This window comes from Polypterus senegalus, chromosome 3, assembly GCF_016835505.1.
Source record: "Polypterus senegalus isolate Bchr_013 chromosome 3, ASM1683550v1, whole genome shotgun sequence".
Classification (NCBI taxonomy): Eukaryota; Metazoa; Chordata; class Cladistia; order Polypteriformes; family Polypteridae; genus Polypterus; species Polypterus senegalus.
Window position 1 is genome coordinate 66,365,413 of NC_053156.1, and position 21,731 is coordinate 66,387,143.

A 21,731-nucleotide genomic window follows, 5' to 3' on the forward strand; every position below is an offset into this window, starting at 1 on the left:
GGACATGTCCCGGGAAGAATGAGGGAATAATTTCAGTGTTACCATGGATGATATGTTCAAAGTGTTATAATGGAGCAGGACAGAGGCACACTCAGAAAGCCATTGTGGGATACTTTCAGAAAAGGCACAGAGGGACACATTCTGTCATTGGAATGGAGCACAGAGACATGTTCAAAGTATAATTAAGGATACATTTATAGGGTTATTGTGAAGAAGCACAGAGGATTAGGAAGAAGCGCAAGTGCTCTAAAAGAACATGGCGCAGGATGGAATCCAATAACACAAGCAAGTGAGAATGGGTTGTCTTCAGCAAAGAGCTAGGCAGCATTTTTTATTGCAATTTGTACCCTTACTCTCATTTATAACAACCAACAGGGAAATGACACTTTATAAATGCTGTAAGAGCAAATCTCTTTCAATCTGGAAATGGATATTTAACTGAAGAAGTTGGATCTGAGTTCTGAAATCTGGCCCTGTAGAAGTCTTGCTTGCTGAATAACTATTGTAATGGATGGCAAGTATGGACTGGCCTTCTGAATGGCCCTTATAGTGAAAAGACAGGGGAGAGACCATCTATAAGGGTTTAATAATTCCCCAAGGTATTAGATGGCAGCCTCCCTTGAATGGAACGCCCTGGCGCACACCTGTGGGAAGAGGCCTGTAGAGTGCTGTGGGTGCCACTAGAGGGGGCTGCTGAGAACAAGTTTCCCTAATTTTGGGGACTTCCACCTGATTCAAAAGTGCTTCCTCCTTGCAATGCTGTGGCAAAGGAATGAGTGAGGAAAAAAAGGAAAGAAAGAAGTGTATTACATTGTATTTGGGAGAAGGTACTTGTTTAATTATAATAAGTTCATTTGAACCAAAGGCTGTGGTACTGTAATTGTGTCTGTGGTTTTGGGGCTCAGTGATGCCCTCTACATGCAATAAAGAGAAAAACTCAACACTTTCAACTGCATATGATTCTTTTTCCTCTGTCTCAAAAACACTGACCCTAATCTTCTGCTCCAGTTTACTTGACTAGTTATTCTCGTGATCATCTAGCCTAGCCTCCACTCTTTAGAAACCCCACCCCCCAATCCTAGAAGTCACTAAACCAATCATTACACCCAGCCAATAGATGACTAATCCTAAATTATACCCAAACTCTGCCCACACTTAACACACAACTCACGCGTATTGCAATGAGCCTTCAAAGTCACTTGTCTTCTCATTGTCGAAACGACTGTCCTGTGGGAGATCCTTCTCAGATTTTGCATCAATACACTTCGGAATCCCTGGTTTCCAAGCCTGCCATCTTGTGGGTTGAGAGAAGAGTAGGCATCAAAAGAATAAATCATGAGTAGACTTACCAAGTGAACAGACTAAGTCTGCTCACCCTAGAAAGAACAAACACAAGGATCGAATGAATACCTGTATGTCTGCTTCCGCTCTTGCAGTTCTCTTCTTCGGTGAGCAAGTAATTCAGGAATAGTATCATCTAGCATTCTCTTAGCTGTAAGAAAAGTTGAAGGTGAGTAAGAAATAGAGAAGCTAGAGAGATGGAAAAATGGTAGAATGTGTATGGATCAAGAGGATGATCAATTAAGTTAAAGAAAAGGGGCATCAAAGTGAAAATGAATGGAAAAGTAAAGATATAAATATACATGGATAAAGCTGGCAGTGTGGTCTAGCCTTAGAGTTGCAGAGTTGTCATCCCCATGTGATTCCAAAGTGGTGGTATCACTGGGCTGGGGATATACCAGCATACCTGTTCCCTCTCGTAACTCTATGTCCATGTCACCCACAAACCAGCGGTAACAAGGAAATGTCAGGGAAGTGCCATCAGGAGTCTTCACTTTCACATAAAGACAAAACCAGTTGTCCTCCACCCAGAAACGACGTTTCTCCAGCCTGACAAGCCAGATGGAGCCGAGTGGGACGCTACTCTTTACTTCATACTCGTCCACCTGAAAAACACAGGTTAAAACGTAGGTTTGCTGAGCTTACAGTATACAAGAGGAATATACAGGATATATGAGCTATAAGTTATAATAAAAAACAAGCTGAAGGGCAGAGACAAAAGGGAAATCAGAACAAAGCATCCAAACTAAAGGGCAACAATAAACCTTAAGATAAGAAGCAAAGCTAAAGTCAAATCCAGATTCAGAATCAGAATTCAAAAGCTAGGGTCTACTTGGAAAAAAAGCTAACTACTACTAAATATTTTAGTTGTTTAGGAATATCTGGGCGATATTGCGCCTGTTGCATGTCAGCATGTTTATACTGTAAATACTGGTGACATCGCTCCAGCTACTGAGATGATGAGAATGGAAATGTGATGACATGTGAACAAAATGGTGTCAAAGAAATAAAAAAATATATATATTAATAAAAAAGAACAACAATAAAATAAAAGCAACAGTAAAATCTAGAATAAAAATTGAATTTTCATATATAAAACCACCAAATCAGAAAAAAGAACTGAAAAATATAGTATTTGTTTAAAATAAACAAATGATTAATTAGAAATTTATCCTTTCTAAATGTTGTGCTGCTGGTGTTAACCCCTTCACATGTACTGTGTGTATGGTTCCACATCTAAAATCAATTTCATCCCCAAGTGTTTTTGTCCTAGTGATTCAATGTTGCGAATATCAAAAATGTTTAGGCTAAAATACAGAAATACCCATTTGAAGTGTAAAGTCCCAGTAATAGAAGTTGTGGCTCTCTACATGAGCTCTCAGGCTGAGGGTTGAGCCTTGAAAATTAGACACTTTGTACATTGGTCCTTTTCAAATTATTAGCCAAACTGTGCCTGTTACCTATAACTTAACTTTTCCAGCTTACAAGCTTACTCTTTCTTCCACACATCCCATTTAAAGGACATGTTTCCAGGTCTTAGTATTGCTGCATGTGCTCTGATAATTGCTGACATTCTTATCATTATGGCCCCCATGTCTCCCATGCAAGCAATGTCAGAAAACAAATACTGCATCATTTTCTTTTGTGTTTTTCCAGAAGACCTATATCAGTATTTAACCAAACCTAAGTCTCACTTTTAAAAGTTTCAACTACCTTTCCAATTATTCATGATTAACAGTTAACAGAACCAAAATTTGTGAGCAAATCATTACCAAATTAATGGGGATTGGGGAGATAGGTAATCAAAAATAGATTAGATGGATGGTAATATATAATATGAAGCATATCAAACCTATCATATTTTAAAATATGTGATATAGCATTAGTAGAATGTTAAATTATTCATCAAATTGTCTGTAAAGTAATTACTCAGATAGATAGATAGATAGATAGATAGATAGATAGATAGATAGATAGATAGATAGATAGATAGATAGATAGAACTTTATTTATCCTCAGGATAAAATTTGGCTTTTACTGAAGCTCCTTAAATAAATATCTACATAATATGATATATAAATAAATACATATATACACACGCTATGGCCTAAATGCACACCAGAAAGATTAAATATGAAGAAAATTTAAAATGAAGGAAAACTTTTGACTTAGCAGTCAGTATCAGTGAGGCATTATACAGGTGTATTGCTTTTTGTATAAAGAAGCCCCAGTGGCGATTCTTGAAACACTTCTGCTGAATAATTCGTTGACTGACAGTCCTCAGTGTTAATGTGTCAGAGAGAGGATATGCAGCATTGTTCTTAATTGCAATCAGTTTTGTTTTAATTCCCTAGTTGGCTTATATCTTCAGGAGGTCCAGATTGCATCCCGTAATTGAACATGCCCATTTAATTAGGTTGGTGATTTGGTAGTCCTCTTTTTGAAGTGATATTACTGACCAGCACACCAGAGCATAGAAAATCACACTGGCCACCACAGTGTAAATAAATAACTTTTAATAGATTATTTTGAGATAGGGGAATTCCAGCAGGTGTCCTCGCATAATGAGCAATTAATACTTAGCCTGGTCTTCTTTACCAGAGTTATAGGTGGTACACTATAATGATATGCTGTAGCTTCTTTAGTACAACAACAACAGCAATGCATGCCCAAAATGACACAAGGAATGTATCAATAGGCTTTAACAGGCCATATTATTATAACTGACCAACTTGACTCCCTAAGAAGACAAGAAAAAACTCCCTAAAAAGAGAATTTTGACCTATTACTTCTTTTTATTGATGGAAATTTACAAGACTAGTTGTTTGAAAGAGAAATCTAGTACATGTACTGCTTTTAGAAAGCTACAGGGAAAGTGTTTTCTTTTTTTAAATTAATTTTCAATGTGTTTGCAGTTTTCATAGCTATTTCAAACCGCAAAGGCTGTCTTTCTAAATTTAATCAAAAATCTTCCTCTTTTTTAAATTCACTTACAGCTAAATGGATGCTACACTGTGAAACAAGACTGCTAATGGGAATAGGGGAACAGTGTTGTATTTGTCTTATTGTAGTTATTATTACATTTTTGTGTGACATGCCATCTATCCCATTAATGCTGAGCATTTCAATTTGGGAGATTAATACCTGAACAGTACTCTGGCCTCAACATCTGCCTGAACCTCAAGCAAACTTTATAACCCTCTTGCAAACAAAGTGACGTGTTCAGTGAGAATTCAATATGAGTGAATTCTATGAGCAACACCCACTGTACTTAATAGTCATTTTTGAACTCATGTTGCCTCCTCTCCACTCAGTAAAAATTATAAAAGATCTGCTGAACTTTAAACTTAACTCTGTTAACCCTGTCTATGTGCCACTGAGAGTTCTCTAACCTCTGATTATAATTACATATTTTAATTATTTTAGTTATACATGGAATCATCTGTAGTCCTAATCGGACAGACTTTTTTAAATCTTGTAATTTTGTTTTACTGTAATTTATACCAGAATGACATATTATTTAACTTCCTCTGTATGGTATTTATCTGAAGCAAAAGGAATTACTATAAAAAGACTCCTCTAACCTCTGTCCTTAGTGCTCCAAAATGTTTTTGAACTCAAAATCCCCTCATAGCACTCAGTGGAAATTATGTAAGCACCATTCCCCCAAGCTTTGTTTTCTAACTTACAGCTCCACGGCAGAGGTCTGGTCCCAGCTTATCCAGTACGGTTCTTTCACTCTCCCCATGCTCTCCAATCAATGTGACGTACACATAATTGTTTGTTCCAGAGTACTCAGATGTTCCAGTGGCTACTGTTACTTTGTAGGCTTCCATCTGCAAACAAAGACACAACAATTGTCTAGTTTTCTAACTTTTCAAAATATACCCCAGTCAATGCCTGTACATTAAGTGGAGGGTAAAGTGGATGTTGTTCCAGAATGTAGCTCTGGAGAGATCTGCATCTTAATAAATGCTGGGTGTCGACACAAATACAGGTTATACACATATGCCTTAAGCCTCAGTGCTTTGAAAGCTATTTCAGTAAGAGGTGGATTAGGATGCATTTTTTTTTCTTCAGATGGTGCAGTACTATGAATGGAGATGTTCCCACAGCCATTTATATGGGAATGTGACAGGGGCCTGCTTGCACTCATGCTGGGTAACACAAATCTTAACTGGGAGATGTTGCAGATTTATATTGTTAAATTAAACATGTATTTTAAATCTTTTGAAATCAATACTATTATAGTAAACTTTTAGGATATAAACTACATCCTATCCTGTAGCTTTTATCCAGAATCCCTGCTGTGGGACATCTTACAAATTTAGTCTTGATGCCAACCTTAAATTTCTTGATAATCAAATACTGTAATACAACCAGATCCTCCACCAGAACTACCTACAATAGTAACGTAATTTAAATTAAAACAAAAAAATATATAATCAGTTCATAAACATCTATGCAGTTTTTAAATGCTGCTTATTAAACATTCACTGTCTTGGAAGTCAAGCTGTTGTGGTAAATAATGTTATATTAAGTACAAAACCTGTTTTGTGTCTTCTTACTGAAACTTGGCCTAGTAAATCTGACACTATTCCCCTAGCTGAGGTGTCACCAGATGCATACACATTCCTTCATCAGCCTAGAGATACTGGTGGAGGAGGTGGCCTTGGAATAGTTCATTGTGACAAAATGCAAACCGCCATGAAAAATTTAGCCTAATTCAGATCCTTTGAGGCACTCATTTAAAATTTTAAAATAGATACCAATAAAATTGCAATACTAGTCTACACAACACCAGAGCAATATTCATTGTTAATGCCTGAATTTAACAACCTTTTATCTCATTTGGCTATAAATTATGATTGTTTAGTGTTAATGGGGGATTTTAATGCACACATTGATGTGGAAACTGAGACTTTTAGTAATTGTTTACTCATTTGATAAATTCAGTAGGATTTTGTCAGATTGTCAATGGTCCAACTCATAATCATAATCACAAATTAGATTTATTTAAAAATTACTTAATTAAATTATTTCTGATCACTACTTAATTACATTTGATTTGATTCTGCTCTTAACAATACATTCACAGATTAAAATAAAGATAATGTGACATGTAGACTATAACTCTCGCATAAAAATTTGTAGATGAGTAAGTCAAGTGTAATCACGGAAAGCAATTTTGATCAGTTAACATCAAATTAGACTATGACCTTTGGATACAGTGGCTTCAGTTAAAATGAAAAATGACTAAAGCGCATAGAAACTCTCTCTGGTTTAATGAGAGCACTTAAACTCTTAAATTAGTGTCAAAAACTGGAGCATAGATGGAGAACAACAAAGCTGCAGGCCTTTTGCATTGCATGGAGAGAAAGCGTTAAAAATATAAACAAAGCTCTCTTTAAAGCCTGTTCAGATTACTATTCTAAAATAATAAATAACAACAATAATAATCTCAGTGTACTGTTTACAACAAAAGTCGAAAATGTGATCTCAGCATCACAGTTCAAACTGCATACTAGCCTGGCATACCTTGTCTCACCTTGCATTCAGCGCTTTAAAAATTTTAATCTTGTAGCAGAAGAAGAAGTTTTAACTTTAATTTCTAGAATAGAATCTAATAATTGTTCCCTAGATCCACTGTCAACAAAACTAGTAAAAAGATCAATGCATGTCCTTGCAGTGACTATGCTTAGCATTAACAGTAGCTCATTACAGAACTGCACAGTTCTTGATGCACTGAAAGTTTCAGTTATCAATCCATAACTTAAAAAGTAAGACCTAGACTGACATGCACTTAATAATTGTAGACCTATTTCAAATTTTCCCTTTTTTCTGTAAAATACTTGAAAAAATAGTTGCCAATCAGCTTCAGTCTCACCTTATTCATCGCAATTTATTTGAAAAATTCCAGTCTGGCTTCCGCACTGATCATAGTACAGAAACTGCACTAACGCATGTTGAAAACCACATTCTGATATTCCTAATGAAGGAAATTGCACTGTAATTATGTAATTAGATTTAAGCACAACATTTGATACCATTAACCATTCTATTTTACTACACAGGCTAGAATATTACATTTGGTTTACAGGCAAAGTCCTTGGTTGGTTTAGTTCTTATTTATCAAATCAGTTCTAGAACATACAGAAATGTGCTAACAGTACTCTCTCATTATACTGTATACAGAAGTGAGATATGGTATCCCACAATTCTCACTACTGGGACCTTTATTTTACTTTCCATGCTTCCAATGGAAGCTATCATTAGAAAACATTACATTCATTTTCACTTGTATGCAAATAACACACAGATATACCTTTCTTTTAGACCAAATAATGTTTCTCCGATGTCCTTAATTAGATGTGTAAGTGAATGGATGGATGAGAACTACGTCTTTGAACACAGATAAAACAGAAATGCTAATTATTGAAGGGAATGATGCTTGATTGCAACAATATTTTGTCAATAGTTAATTTAATTGGAATCACTATTAGTTTTACCATATCAGCCAGCAATCTAGGTGTTATCTTTGACAAATAGCATATCATTTAATGTGCACATTAGAAAAGTATCCAGAACAAGTTTTCTTCCATGTTAAAAATATTGGGAAATTGAGGTATTTTCTAAATATATAGGATACTGAGAAATTAATTCATACATTAATTTCTAGTAGGATTGACTAATGCAAATGCGGCATTCAATGGCTTCTCAAATCATTCTTTATGCAGCTTCAGTTAATTCAAAATGCTGCTGCAATAAATATTACAAGCACAAGAAAATATAAAGACATAACTCCAGTTCTTAAGTCCTTACACTGGCTCCTGGTTAGGTTTAGAGCAGATTTCAAAATCCTTCTTTTAACATATAAAGTCCAAGATCCTGCTTACTTATCTTAACTTATAATTACTTACAAAACAGAGCACACATTAAGATCTCAAGATGCCAGTCTGCTTATGATTCCAAGGATTAATAAAATAACAGTGGGAGGTTGAGCATTTAGTTACAGGGCCCATAAACTGTGGAATGGTCTGACTGCTACTATATGAGATGCCCCTTCGGTCTCAGCTTTTAAATCCCAGGTGAAGACTCACCACTTCACTTTAGCATACTCAGACTTGAACTGCTGATTAACTGTGCATACTGCATCTTTTTTGTTAGTCATTAGTACTAAAACATAAATAATATCCATCCATCCATCCAATATCCAACCTGCTATATCCTAACTACAGGGTCACAGGGGTCTGCTGGAGCCAATCCCAGCCAACAAAGTGTGCAAGGCAAGGAAACAAATCCCGGGCAACAGCCTTTCCACCTCAGCATAAGTAATATGATAGTTATAAACTGTTACTAACACTCACCTATTCAGTTTCTCTTATTGGTATTCTCATGTGGCACTTAATGGCACTGCTCTAATTCCAAGTTGTTTGTCTGCCTATGGAAAAATCATCTTAGATGAAAGAACACTGCAATCATCAGGTATAAGGGTCCTTTCATCAGACTGACCGGCCCAAAACTGACTCAGCTGTAGTTTGGCTAATAGAGGGGAGGCGGATTGTTGGCTGATGTTTCAAGGACTTCGACTGTGTCTGGATTTCCTTTTCTTCAGTCTGACCTTGGTTCTACAATAGCTGAAGTTTTTCTTTCATGTGAAATAGTTTCTACTTTTTGGATGTATTTGAACAAATTGGTATTCTTATATGTGATATGTCTGTATTTAGTGAGATGTATAATTTATTTTTCCTTTTCATCTTAAGTGCTGTCATGGCACTCTGTGTCTGCACTTGGTGAGGAGCACTGTGTTAGAACAAAATAGTTTGTATTGTCGTATTTAATTTCTGAGGTGGCAATAATAAGAATGGCCATCTAGCTCTGTGAAGAGAGTTACTTGTATTCTTTTTGTATATTGTATTTATCCCATTCTTTGGAACCCATTTTATGCTCAATCTACTGTACCTTGGGAGGGGGTCTCTCTTAATTGCCTTTCCCAAGATTTTTTCCTTGCAAGAGTCTGCTTTTTTTTTTTCGAGAAGTTTTTCTCTTTTCTTCTTAGCAAAGTGTTTGGGAATGTGAAAAAACAGGGCATGTTAAAGCCCATGGTGGCATTCCTTTTGTGATTTTGGGCTATACAAGAAATAAATTGTATTTGTTGTTGTTGAACACACATCTCAGCACCTCAAAATTAGCCTTGTATGAGTAACTATGAGACTTTGTATGTAAGTGTCATTTCCAGGGTTTGGGTTATGCCTTTAGCCCATGTTGTTAAACAACTAAACATAAATCAATTGCAAATTTAAATAACATTCAAAGAAAATCACACTGTGCAGATTTGGTAAAATAATAGAATGTTAGTTTAACATGAGGGTAACACTTGGGTTCATGTTCCATGTCTGGTTCTCTTATTCTTATGGCTTTTCAATCTGGTGCTCTGGTTTTTCTGCCACATCCCAAAATATTTACACGCCAGGTTAATTAGTGGACCTAAATTGTCCCTATTTGAATGTGGTTATGCATGCGTACAAGAGTGTGCCCTGCGATGGACTGACACCTTGTCCATGGCTTTTTCTTGCCTTGCACCCTTTGCTCCTTGCTCTCCATGACCCGTCAGCATATTTAAGAATGTTATGTTAAATGAATATCCAAAATGCAATATGTTCTCTGCCAGTGTCTAGCTTGACTTAATTTATTATAATACTATTTTTGGTTAATTTTTAGAAATTCATTTATTTTAAACGAGTAAAGAGTTTCTTAATATCTTATTCCCTTGGATGTTTTACATAGAGTATTAGAACTGTATATTAAAGGGACAGCCTTAGGGTGTGATTTCCAGGCACATAGTACAAAGTTGAAATTTTACTCAAAAACAGCAATACAGGCTAAAGAGCATCTACACTGCATGCATTTGTGCAGTCTCTCATTATTATTATGCAAAGTGGTGAAAATTTCCTAGTACCGCAAGCTGCAGCTTGCTAAAATTTACACACAAATATATATTTTTAACCCACCTATCCAGTATGTGATCACCAAGAGCCAGTGCCTATCAAACTACAGTACATATACTGTATATTTATATATAAGATGTAAACATAAAAAAACACAAACAAAAAACAGTTTCATAAAATTAAAAGAATGTTTTTGCCTCTGCCATGTACCCAGATGTACAATCCTCTCTTGTGTCTGGCATGGATCCTGCAGTTGTACTATCTTAATCCCTTCGTACAGGGCTAGACTCATCTTTAATAACAAAGCAATTAAGTAATTATTAGGATTACGACTATGTAGTGTATACTACTATGTACCATGGCTAATTATAATATTGCAATACATAATTTATGATGTCTGTTTAGCTATAATGTATTATAATATATTATTATTCCTTATGTAATTTCTTCATATCCAGCAGCCATAATATTTTACTCTGGTCATATAATGTAAAATACATGTACCTGCAAACCTATATCCTATTATCATACCACTGTGCCACAGTGTTGCACATACTGTATCTTTAGCTATTCTCATTTTAACTTCTGACCTTCTGCCTCACCAGCACCACTGGACTGACTTTTTGTGGCTGCTAGTTGAAGCAGAACTGACACACAGCATTGTTGTTCTCCCCGGGCATTTATACCAGGTTGTATCTCAGTTGCTTAATACTTACATAGTAAATTCACTAAACATTTTCCCTTTCTTAATACAGTAGGTCACATACAACCTAAATTCTAAAGACTAAAGATAGCTACGAAAGTGAACCTGGGTTGCTGAGTTATAGCTGCACTTGTTTGCTGCTAAGTTATTTAGTGAATTGATATTAACAGAGTTGTCATTTAAAGCATCCACACATCACATTTGCTAGACGCAGCTTGTTAATAACTACAGTAGCCCTGATGTTCAGTGCACAAAAATGAATCAGAAAATACAAAAACAAATTGGAAACACAAACACAAAATAGAAAACACACACAAAAAAAATCATAAAACACAAAAACAATCTGAACATGCAAAAAGCAAATCAGAACATGCAAAAAAAGGAATACACAATAGTGAATAAGAATATACAAAAACAAATTGACTACTAAAAAAAAACTGAGAAATGCAAAAACAAATTGAGAAAATGCAAAAAAGCTGGAAACGCAGAAATTCAGAAAACAAACTGAATATGAGAAACAAATGAAGAAATGCAAAAACACATTGGAAAAGCAAAAACAATTCAGAAAAAGTAAAAACATAACTGTATATGCAAAAATCATTCATAAAGATCAAATGCAAATAAACCAAGACTGCACAAAAAAATTGGGAGCATGAAAACAAAAAGAGCAACGTGTAACCCAAATTGAAGCAGAAAAAACAGTAAAAGCTTGAGGACCACTGAAAATAACCCTAAAAACCTGACAGACTATGACAGACTGTAGGGCCAATCGCATCTGCTACAGTAGCTAGCAGCTACATTGCTGTCACCCAGTGTGACTAATTTTGTGCACCAAGGCAGAGTTGTAAAGTTAATAAATGACAAGTTTTCTCACATGTTCTAAATAAAAGTGATGTTTTCACACTACATCCTTCTCCACTGTGTAATCCTTGCATCACCTTTCTTTTTTCTCTTTTAATTTTGTTTTTAATTGTAAGCTGGTTAAATACAGTAAGTGGGTTAACAGATGGAATGTTTTAATTTCATGCACGTGGGGTTATGCCCATTTGGGGAGGGGTTGTCTCATTTTCCTGGATAGCTGCATGCAATGTGGTGTTATACCATTTAGGGACGGGACATTTTTTTGTAAATTTTGTAAATGTGTGTTCGTTTAGTTCTGAGAATTTGAAAGGTTGTGCACAGTAACTTCAAACGTCAACAGGAAATTCCCTGATAGCCAATCAATCCCTGGTCATGTCTGTATCTCATCTTGTGCGGTGCACAGGATATGAGCTAAAAACTTGATGTTGTTTTGAAAAAATTATGTGAATAGCATTGGTGAACTGAAGGGCCTGTTGTCATCAAAATTGCTTTAAGGTTCTGAAGTCACTTCCCCCAAGCTGACCACACAACTGTACTACTTAATACAGAAATGAGCTGCTTCATATTTGCATGCTGTGTGCATCCATATCCATTCCTAGTCATGAAGCAGAAATGAGTTGACACACATGGATAACAGGCAAAAGAACCAGAGGGTCTCCTGAGCAGCCTTCCCTTGTCCATCAATCTTCAGATCATTATTTTATATACTGTAGAAGCATAAAGATATAAAAAATACTGTCAGAGACTATTCTTCAACTATGTGACTCAGTAGGTGAATCTCAATTCCAAAGACCCCTTTTCTAAAGTACTTTACAATCTAAGTCCCTAAGTTTATGAAAAAGTTTGGGAACCCCTCTTAATTCTTTGAATTTTTGTTTATCATTGGCTGAGCTTTCAAAGTAGCAACTTCCCTTTAATATATGACATGCCTTATGGAAACAGTAATTAAGTTTATTGGATTAATAGAACATATGCAATATGCATCATAACAAAATTAGACAGGTACATACATTTGGGCACCCCAACAGAGATGTTACATCAATACTTAGTTAAGCATCCTTTTGCAAATATAACAGTCTCTAGATGCCTTATAGCCTTTGATGAGTGTCTGGATGGAGGTATTTTTGACCATTCTTCCATATAAAATCTCTCCAGCTCAGTTAATTTGATGGCTGCCAAGCATGGACAGCCTGCTTCAGATCATCCCATAGATTTTTGATGGTATTCAAGTCAGGGGACTGTGACCACCATTCCAGAACATTGTACTTCTCCCTCTGCATGAATGCCTTTGTAGATTTCCAACTGTGTTTTGGGTCATTGTCTTGTTGGAATATCCAAACCCTGCGTAACTTCAGCTTTGTGACTGATGCTTGAACATTATCCTGAAGAATTTGTTGATATTGAGTTGAATTCATCCGATCTTCGAATTTAACAAGGGCCTCAGTCCCAGAACTAGCCACACAGCCCCACAGCATGATGGAACCTCCACCAAATTTGACAGTAGGTAGCAGGTGTTTTTCTTGGAATGCGGTGTTCTTCTTCCGACATGCAAAGTGCTTTTTGTTATGATCAAATAACTCAATTTTTGTCTCATCAGTCCAAAGCACTTTGCTCCAAAATTAATCTGGCTTCTCTGAATGAGCATTTGCATACAACAAGCGACTCTGTTTGTGGTTTGAGTGCAGAAAGGGCTTCTTTCTCATCACCCTGCCATACAGATGTTCTTTGTGCAAATTGCGCTGAATTGTAGAATGATGTACAGATACACCATCTGCAGCAAGATGTTCTTGCAGGTCTTTGGAGGTGATCTGTGGGTTGTCTGTAACCATTCTCACAATCCTGCACATATGCCGTTCTTGTATTTTTCTTGGCCTGCCAGACCTGTATTTAACAGCAACTGTGCCTGTGGCCTTCAATTTCCTGATTACATTCCTTACAGTTGAAACTGATAGTTTAAACCTCTTAGGTAGCTTTCTGTAGCCTTCCCCTAAACCATGATCTTGAACATTCTTTGTTTTCAAATATTTTGAGAGTTGCTTTGAGGATCCCATGCTGTCACTCTTCTGAGGAGAGTCAAAGGGAAGCACAACTTGTAATTGACCACCTTAAATAGCTTTTCTCATGATTGGACACACCTGCCTATGAAGTTCAAGGCTTAATGAGCTAATCCAACCAATTTGGTGTTGTGAGTAATCAGTATTGAGCAGTTACATGCATTCAAATCAGCAAAATTATAAGGGGACCTACATTTTTGCACGATCAGTTTTTCACATTTGATTTAATTTCATACAACTAAATACAGCTTCACTAAAAATATTTGTTCAGAAAACACCCCAGTACTCAGATCTTCCTAGGAAATGAAAGACGTACCACTGTTATCTTTTTTGTTGAAAGTAGAGTAAATTATTATGCAGGCTCAGAGGGGTTCCCAAATTTTTTCATATGACTGTAAGCACAGTTGGCCCAACAGCAGCAGAAGTAAACTGATTAAAAGTACACAGCAAGTCAATGATGGGAACTGATTGTGTTAATCTGATCTGATCTGATAATATAGCTCATCTCCGTACATTCCATGACACATCTCAAGAGCTCAATACAAAATACTGACCATAATGTAATCTGGCCAGACTCAAATTAGATTGTGGGCTGAACCTGTAGGAACAGGCAGGAAGATTTCTTAAAGGAGTTAAAGGAGATGAACATGGTTTTAGATCTAAAGATGTCTTGTTCATTTCCCATACATCTATCAATTGCCATGAATGTTTTCCAATATAGGTTTGTGGAGAAAAGAGCAATGCATGAATCCATCTTTCAGTCCAGTTCAGGGCACACTCATGCATATACACAAAATCACATTCAGAACAAACTACAAATGAAAGTCCAGCAAACCTGTGTATCTTTCACATGCGGAAGTAAATACAAGCACTCAGAGAAAATCTACAGCGGCCCAGGGAATGCTTACAAACTCCTTGTTGACAGTGACCAGCCAATCAACAAACACAAATTCTAGAGCCATAGAAGACAGGACTCATCACTGTGCCATATAGGTTAACGGGGTCAATATTATGACTTGGAAAGGGTACAATAAAATGTTTACTTGTATGTGCTGATCAACATGCACATGCCACCACTCTCCAGTGCTATGATTACTGAGTATAACAGGTCAGGTTGAGGAGCATGCACTGATAGACCATGTTGCCGCACACGTCACATGACGAAATAGCTCAGGATCCTGGTTGGCAACCCTCCAGGCAGACACGCAGTTCAGTCCCACCCTCCAGAAATGACCATCTATCTGCCACAGCCAGGTGGTACATGGGCATCCCTTTGGCCTGATCCAATGAGGATCCTGTGAGCTGGATCACCCTCGGGGAATTGTGCCACATGGTTGTAGTGCTCTGACTGACACTCCCTCAAAATGCAAGTAATGCGCCTCGTTCAGGACTCCATGAGCATCCACTCATTCGACACAAAGTCAAACCAGCACTACCCACTCTAAAGACTTGGACCTTCATCCCTTTGCATAGATATTGGGAGTGTCACACACACCTTTCCAATGACGTCATGGCCCCCCATGCTTTCCCAATTTGTCTACTGACTTCATAGGAAGAGTCACCAGAGACATGAATGTCACTGTCAAAACTGTCGGAGAACCAGAGGGTTCAGGCCTGTTGGGGATCAGAACTTGTGTGGTGCTGAGGAATCGCCCGCTACATGGCAGAACTCAGGTCCCAATTTGAGGTGGCGTGGAACAAGTATAACTTATATTATTATTTTTAAAATATATTTTTCTGATACCAGTATCTGAAGAGACTAACAAGATCAGGGTTCACTACAACTGTTTGTAGATGTTTGTTCTAAAATAGAGCACAGGCAGGTTGAGTGACTCAGGGTCACACAGTGACAAGACCAGAAGCAGCAATCTTGTGTTTTAAAGTGCAGTGCTTCATTTTTTTATGCAGAGATAGTATCATATCTGGGAGGCACAAATGCTTACTTCATATTCAGGTCCTATAGGTTTCACACTCTGACTGGCAAACTAAAATTCTTAAATCCATGCAAAGTGAAGAACAGGCCATAATTTCAAACATAGATATTAACAGTCATACTCAGAGACTATAAATGCAAATACACGCACAGAAGACTCTTATAGATTAAAAGGACCATGAATACACTCACCATATATCTGAAAATGAAGGGATACTATACTCCAAATCTGCACACAAATACTGAATATGCATTCATAGCTAGGGACTGAGAATGCAATCATAATCAAAGAAGGAAAACCTATATTAGCTCTTGGAAAATGAGACCTCAAACCCACACACATACAGTAAAGGCCTGGCAGAGCATTAAAAAGGAAGGAAACCCAGCATCTGGTGATGTCCATGAGTTCAAGACTTCAGGCTGTCATTGCCAGCAAAGAGTTTTCAACCAAGTATTCGAAATTAACATTTTATTTCCAGTTATTTAATTTGTCCAATTACTTTTGAGCCCCTGAAATGAAGGGATTGTGTTAAAAAATGCTTTAGTTGCCTCACATTTTTATGCTATCTTTTTGTTCAACACACTGAATTAAAGCTGAAAGTGTGCACTTCAACTGCATCTGAGTTGTTTCATTTAAAATTCATTGTGATAATGTACAGAACCAAAATTAGAAAAAAAGTTATCTATGTCCAAATATTTATGGACCTAACTGTATAAAGGTAGAGAACCTTAAGCTAGCATGCAGACTCCAGAGATACTCATGCAGAATGACACTGCAAGTCTACTACCAGAGAATGAGATGTCAAACCTGTACACATAAAAAGAGAGAATCTTAAATTCACACAAAGAGACCTTGACTCCAAACACACACACATTGTGATGTAACCTCGACCTGTCACCTGATTCATAATATAATAGAAAAAAACAACACCGTGACCTGTCAGAAATAGCATTTTATGGGTGCATTGCATTTTGAGTGCTGTGATATGTGATTAATTAATTGGCTTTTTATTTTTTATGAAAAAATGTGTCATCTTTGATTGCATTTCGTGCAGCATGAGAAACAAAATAACAGCGACTTCATGTTCCTCCTGAGATTTTGAAATTCAGATGCACACAATGAAGTAGAAGGTTAGACATCAGAAGTGGTAACTCCAAAGACTCCCATAGCCAAAGAATGCTGGAATATAGTCTGATCCTACATATCTAGAGACTGAGACTTAAGGCCGGTGTGTTAGATGAGGTGACAAGGCAACTGCTTCAGGTGTTACTTTGGCCAGGGCAGCATTTTCACACAACTATATTTTTTAACATTTGGAAATAATAATTCAAAACTGAGAGTTAAATAGAACCTGTAAGAATTACGTATATATCATACTGTATGTCTAAAGTACATACTGCCTTAAAAAAAATGAAATATTTTCAAATTTCTCAGAACTTCAATTTGAACACTGCAGAATCAAAACAGCGCATGTGCATTTTGATGTAACTGAGCATTTTTCTAACTTTCACATATTGTGTTGTGTATATATTGATTGTCATTTTGTAAAATATTGTTAATGTTAAGGATATTATAAAGGTGTGGCTTACAGGAACAATGCAATGTCTGTTAAATGTCTAGTTTTGTTTGCACAGTGTGTGTGTTTAGTTAAAAAGGACTGGTGTCTTTTAGCTTACAGGACTGATTTGAAACTGCCAAGGTATTTAGAGAATCCTGAAAGAGGAGTGATAAAGCAATAGCAAAACTCAAGAAAATAGTTTTTTGTTGGCTGTGTCCTAAGGGAGAGGTGAAGAATTTATACCTTGTTATCATTTTCATGCCTATTTTGGGTGTTCTTTTTCATTTTTCCAAATATAATATTTATTATTTATTTGTCTGTTGTTCCGAATATATACTACATTGTGAGAGTATTGTGTTATGAAGTGTGTATCAATCCATGGCTAAAACAGATACTGTACATGGATGGGAAGGGGTTTGCAGGACAGCACTCTTTTAACACTTTGGCCTGGCTGAGACCCTAGCCCAAACTAATCCACTTCTTCCATCTTAGTCTAAAACCCCTAACTAGCACATCCTGACTGGCAAGGCAAATATGCTTATGGTGCCAAAGACTTTAAATTTGCAGGGACGCATCCATTGCAGGGAGGCTAATCACTTACACTTCCCAAAGCTTAGGCTGCTGGCAGGAAAATATTTCAAATGGTCTGCCAATAGATGTGTTCTCTTTTTTTGTTAAATTACTTACTAAAATCAGGTAGCAAAGTATAAACTGTTTTCAAATAGCATGCACATATAAAATACTTTTAACATAGATCATAGTCCTCAGATAACATTTCTACCCTACTGATGAGTCAGGCAACCCTGCTTGTGGTCCTGTTTCTGGGTGAAAGCCAACTATTAACTACTATCTCAGTTAGGGTTATCAGCTATGGTGATCAGCAAACGCAGAACGGTAGCAAGTGAAACTTAACAATTTAATCTTAATTGGATGGATTAATTTACTTTCATTTAACAATTTATTAGACTATGGGGGTCTGCCCCTGCTCGCTTTGCTCGCCAACCCCCGGGTTTGGTTAACTGGATATACAATTTAAAGAGATTTTTATTTTCAAGGGAATTATTACATTGCATTATTTTCACTTTTACTTTAAAACAATATTTGGAATTAACTTTACTTCAAGATTACATTGAATTTTGATTCCGTTTTTGGATTTACATTGTGACAACGCAACATATAACTGCCTGTAAATATAATTTCTTTCTCTCTAATAAATAAACCAACTTTTTTGAATGTTTGACCCTGTGATTTGTTAATTGTCATAGCAAAAGCTATTCTAACAGGAAACTGTAAACGTTTTAATACGAATGGCATATCAAGATCTCCTTTTGTGTCTAATGTTATTCGTGGAATATATACTACATTACCTTTCTTGTCGCCTGTTAAAATTTTACATGTTAAAATTGTACGACCAATTTTGTTGATTTGGTGGGTCTCACCAAACGGATGTTACCAGCCCTGCATACCACAGCAAAAAAAAAATTGCACAGGCCATCACATGTGCAGAATCAAATGAGAATTTCACCCCATAATGGCAACGTGAAAAAAGTTTAAAGCCAAGGCTTAAACTTAAACAAGGCTACTGGCCCTCTAGGTTCTTGGATATACAGTATATAGTCCAGAAAGCCTCTGAAAGGTCTGTCTACTGTGTTTGATTTGTCAAACTATTGTTTCATTTAACAAGAGTGTGAACATCAGACACTTCTATGAAACTAAACATGCTATCTTCCACAGTGCTTACCTACTTGATAACACAACCAGATAAGAGAGCAACAGAAACTGCTCAACAAAAGACAATAGCTGCTTCATTTTGTGGGGCCTGGGAATGAGATATAAATAGCAAGTCTTTTATAGATTAAGAAATGGAAAACAATACATTTTTCAGGTATGCTGAAAGAGATTTTTGCACTGTCCTGCTCCACTGACAGACTGAGGAGATCGTTCCTCCCCCACACTATGCGACTCTTCAATTCCACCAAGGAGGGGTAAACGTTAACATTATACAAAGTTATTGTCTGTTTTACCTGCATTTTTATCACTCTTTAATTTTATATTGTTTTTTATCAGTATACTGCTGCTGGAGTATGTGAATTTCCCCTAGGGATTAATAAAGTGTCTATCTATCTATCTATCTATCTATCTATCTATCTATCCACTCAGTATGATGTTGCCGATCCTGTGAATAAGACCACACATTTTATAATTAAGAAACTGCTTAACATTCTCACTGAGAATTACAAAATATGGTTTTATATTTTAAAAATCTACAGTAAAATGCTTTTATTTTTACAAAATTCATTCACTGTTGTGGCCACTGTGACGTGCCAAGCCAAAGCCAAGATTGTGTAGTCCAGTATTGTTAAGGTGCCACGCCTGCTGGAACTGATTCAGTTACAGGGCAACACCATGATCAAAGACAAGCTCAGCGAGGGGTATCTATGCATGATTTGGATGCAGTCTACCAAACAGTACACTAATTGCACTTTCATTTTGATTATGTTTGTATCTACCTACACCATTGTGATTAGATTATCAATATAAATCTCATTAAAAATCAGAGGCGCAACATATGCACAGACAAGCATCTCAGACAATGCACACAACTTGGTCTGACTTCCTACAACCCTGTCATCAATTAGCTCACCATGAACATGCAAATTTGCCTATCCTACAAACATTATATTTATTTTTATTATTTTGTAATATTCTTCCACAATATGCAGCATCTTAAAAAGATTATATCTGAAATTTGAAGGACAATAAAGCAAAAAAAATAGTTTACAACTATTACAAAGTAATTGCAGCTAGCAACTGGGCCAGCTTGTCCTGGCAAACCATTTTTTCGAAAAGTGGCCGTAATGCTCAAAATTTTGTGCATAAGTGCCTTACTCAATCCTGACTGAGAATGAGATGCCAAACCCATTCACAGAGAGTGAGATCATAAACCCATACACTGTTTGAACCCCAGTTACCCTCACCTAGAGACTGAGACTCTAAATGTCCACTGACAGACTAACCCTTGGGAGACAGAGAATGACAGCCTATTAATAGAGATAGAGGAAACAAAATCACACGCAAAGTATATTCCTTTATGTACATCCAAAGTCACAGACAATTCACATTTAAAGACTAAGATCCCAAGCCTGGAAAATGTGACTGCACTCCAACACCCAGATACTGAGAACCTAAACCTCCTTAATTTTAAAGCAGGGTAAATGGAAGAGCAAACTGTGCTGCATTTGGAAACCTGTGAACACAAAAAACTGGAGACAGGCACATGCTGTCTAAGCTCGAAGTTGGTCATATCATAATGCCTTCAAATATTTAGGTCTAGGTGTGAAAGTCAGGGAGAAGCCCAAGTAAACAATGTTGTTTGACTTGTTTGTTCAATTTTATAGAGAGCCTTTTAGGACAGCCATAGTGGTCAGGGTCAAAGCAGCTCCATTCATCATTGCACCTCTCCAAACACATTGCAATCCTGTTAAGACCTGCTGCTAATTCTCACTTTATTTTTATCTTGGATTTCAGACAAAAGAGGGCAGTCTAAATATGTGGAACTCTGATTTGCATTTTCCCAAGTAGGAACATGTCCACAGGGTCACATTCTGACAGTTGTGCATACACACGCCTTTACACGCTGATATGAATGGAGATACACTTGGTCAGATTTTCAGTAAAATGCACATATACATTAAGTGCAAATTTTCCTATTAGACTGATTGAAACCTGATCTTGACTTCTGTTTCCTCTTCTACACTCCCCAAAAAGTTAAAGTGGCATTTGAAATTTCTTCAAAGCATCACCAAATTGATCTGCTTTTTTATTAGTTATCTTTGTACAGACAATTTATAGAGATATGCCCCCATGCTAACACAAACCCACACCCCGAAACACTAACCTGTTGTGAGCTGGTCAAACCTTTAGCCAGGGGCAAGCACTCTGCTGCCTGAAGGCGTCTGGCAGCCTGTGGTCTTCTTGTTGTGTCTATTTCTGCTCTTGTCACACTTTTAAATGCAGTTTTGTGCTGCTGTGTCAGCGAACTGCAGAGGAAGTGAACTCAGTCTAGGATGGCTCTGCTGTTTGTAAAAGAGTGGCTCAGACGGTGGGGGGTGTTTGTACTCTCTTCAGGACAGCTGGTTACTCAGGGAGTGGACTACTTCCCTCCCCCTCTCTCTCTCTCTCTCTCTCTCTCTCTCTCTCTCTCTCTCTCTCTCTCTCTCTCTCTCTCTATATATATATATATATATATATATATATATAAATCTTTCTCCCCGCATAGTACTAGGGTGTTGTACCGTGTTAGCCATTATGAATGTAGAGAAGAGCCAAGCA

General features: G+C 36.9%; 1 protein-coding gene across 1 annotated transcript in view; it reads right to left on the bottom strand.

The window, feature by feature from the left end:
- Positions 1 to 21,486, bottom strand: part of alox12 (arachidonate 12-lipoxygenase) — a 38,073-nt gene extending 16,587 nt beyond the window's left edge. Inside the window, exons 1-5 of the mRNA XM_039747410.1 lie at positions 21,298 to 21,486; positions 5,031 to 5,177; positions 1,748 to 1,946; positions 1,411 to 1,492; positions 1,172 to 1,294 (exon numbers count right to left, since the gene is read on the bottom strand). Coding sequence (XP_039603344.1) covers positions 1,172 to 1,294; positions 1,411 to 1,492; positions 1,748 to 1,946; positions 5,031 to 5,177 — 551 coding nt within the window. The 5' untranslated portion in view covers positions 21,298 to 21,486. The remainder of the gene's footprint in view (positions 1 to 1,171; positions 1,295 to 1,410; positions 1,493 to 1,747; positions 1,947 to 5,030; positions 5,178 to 21,297) is intronic.
- Positions 21,487 to 21,731: the final 245 nt, after the last annotated feature.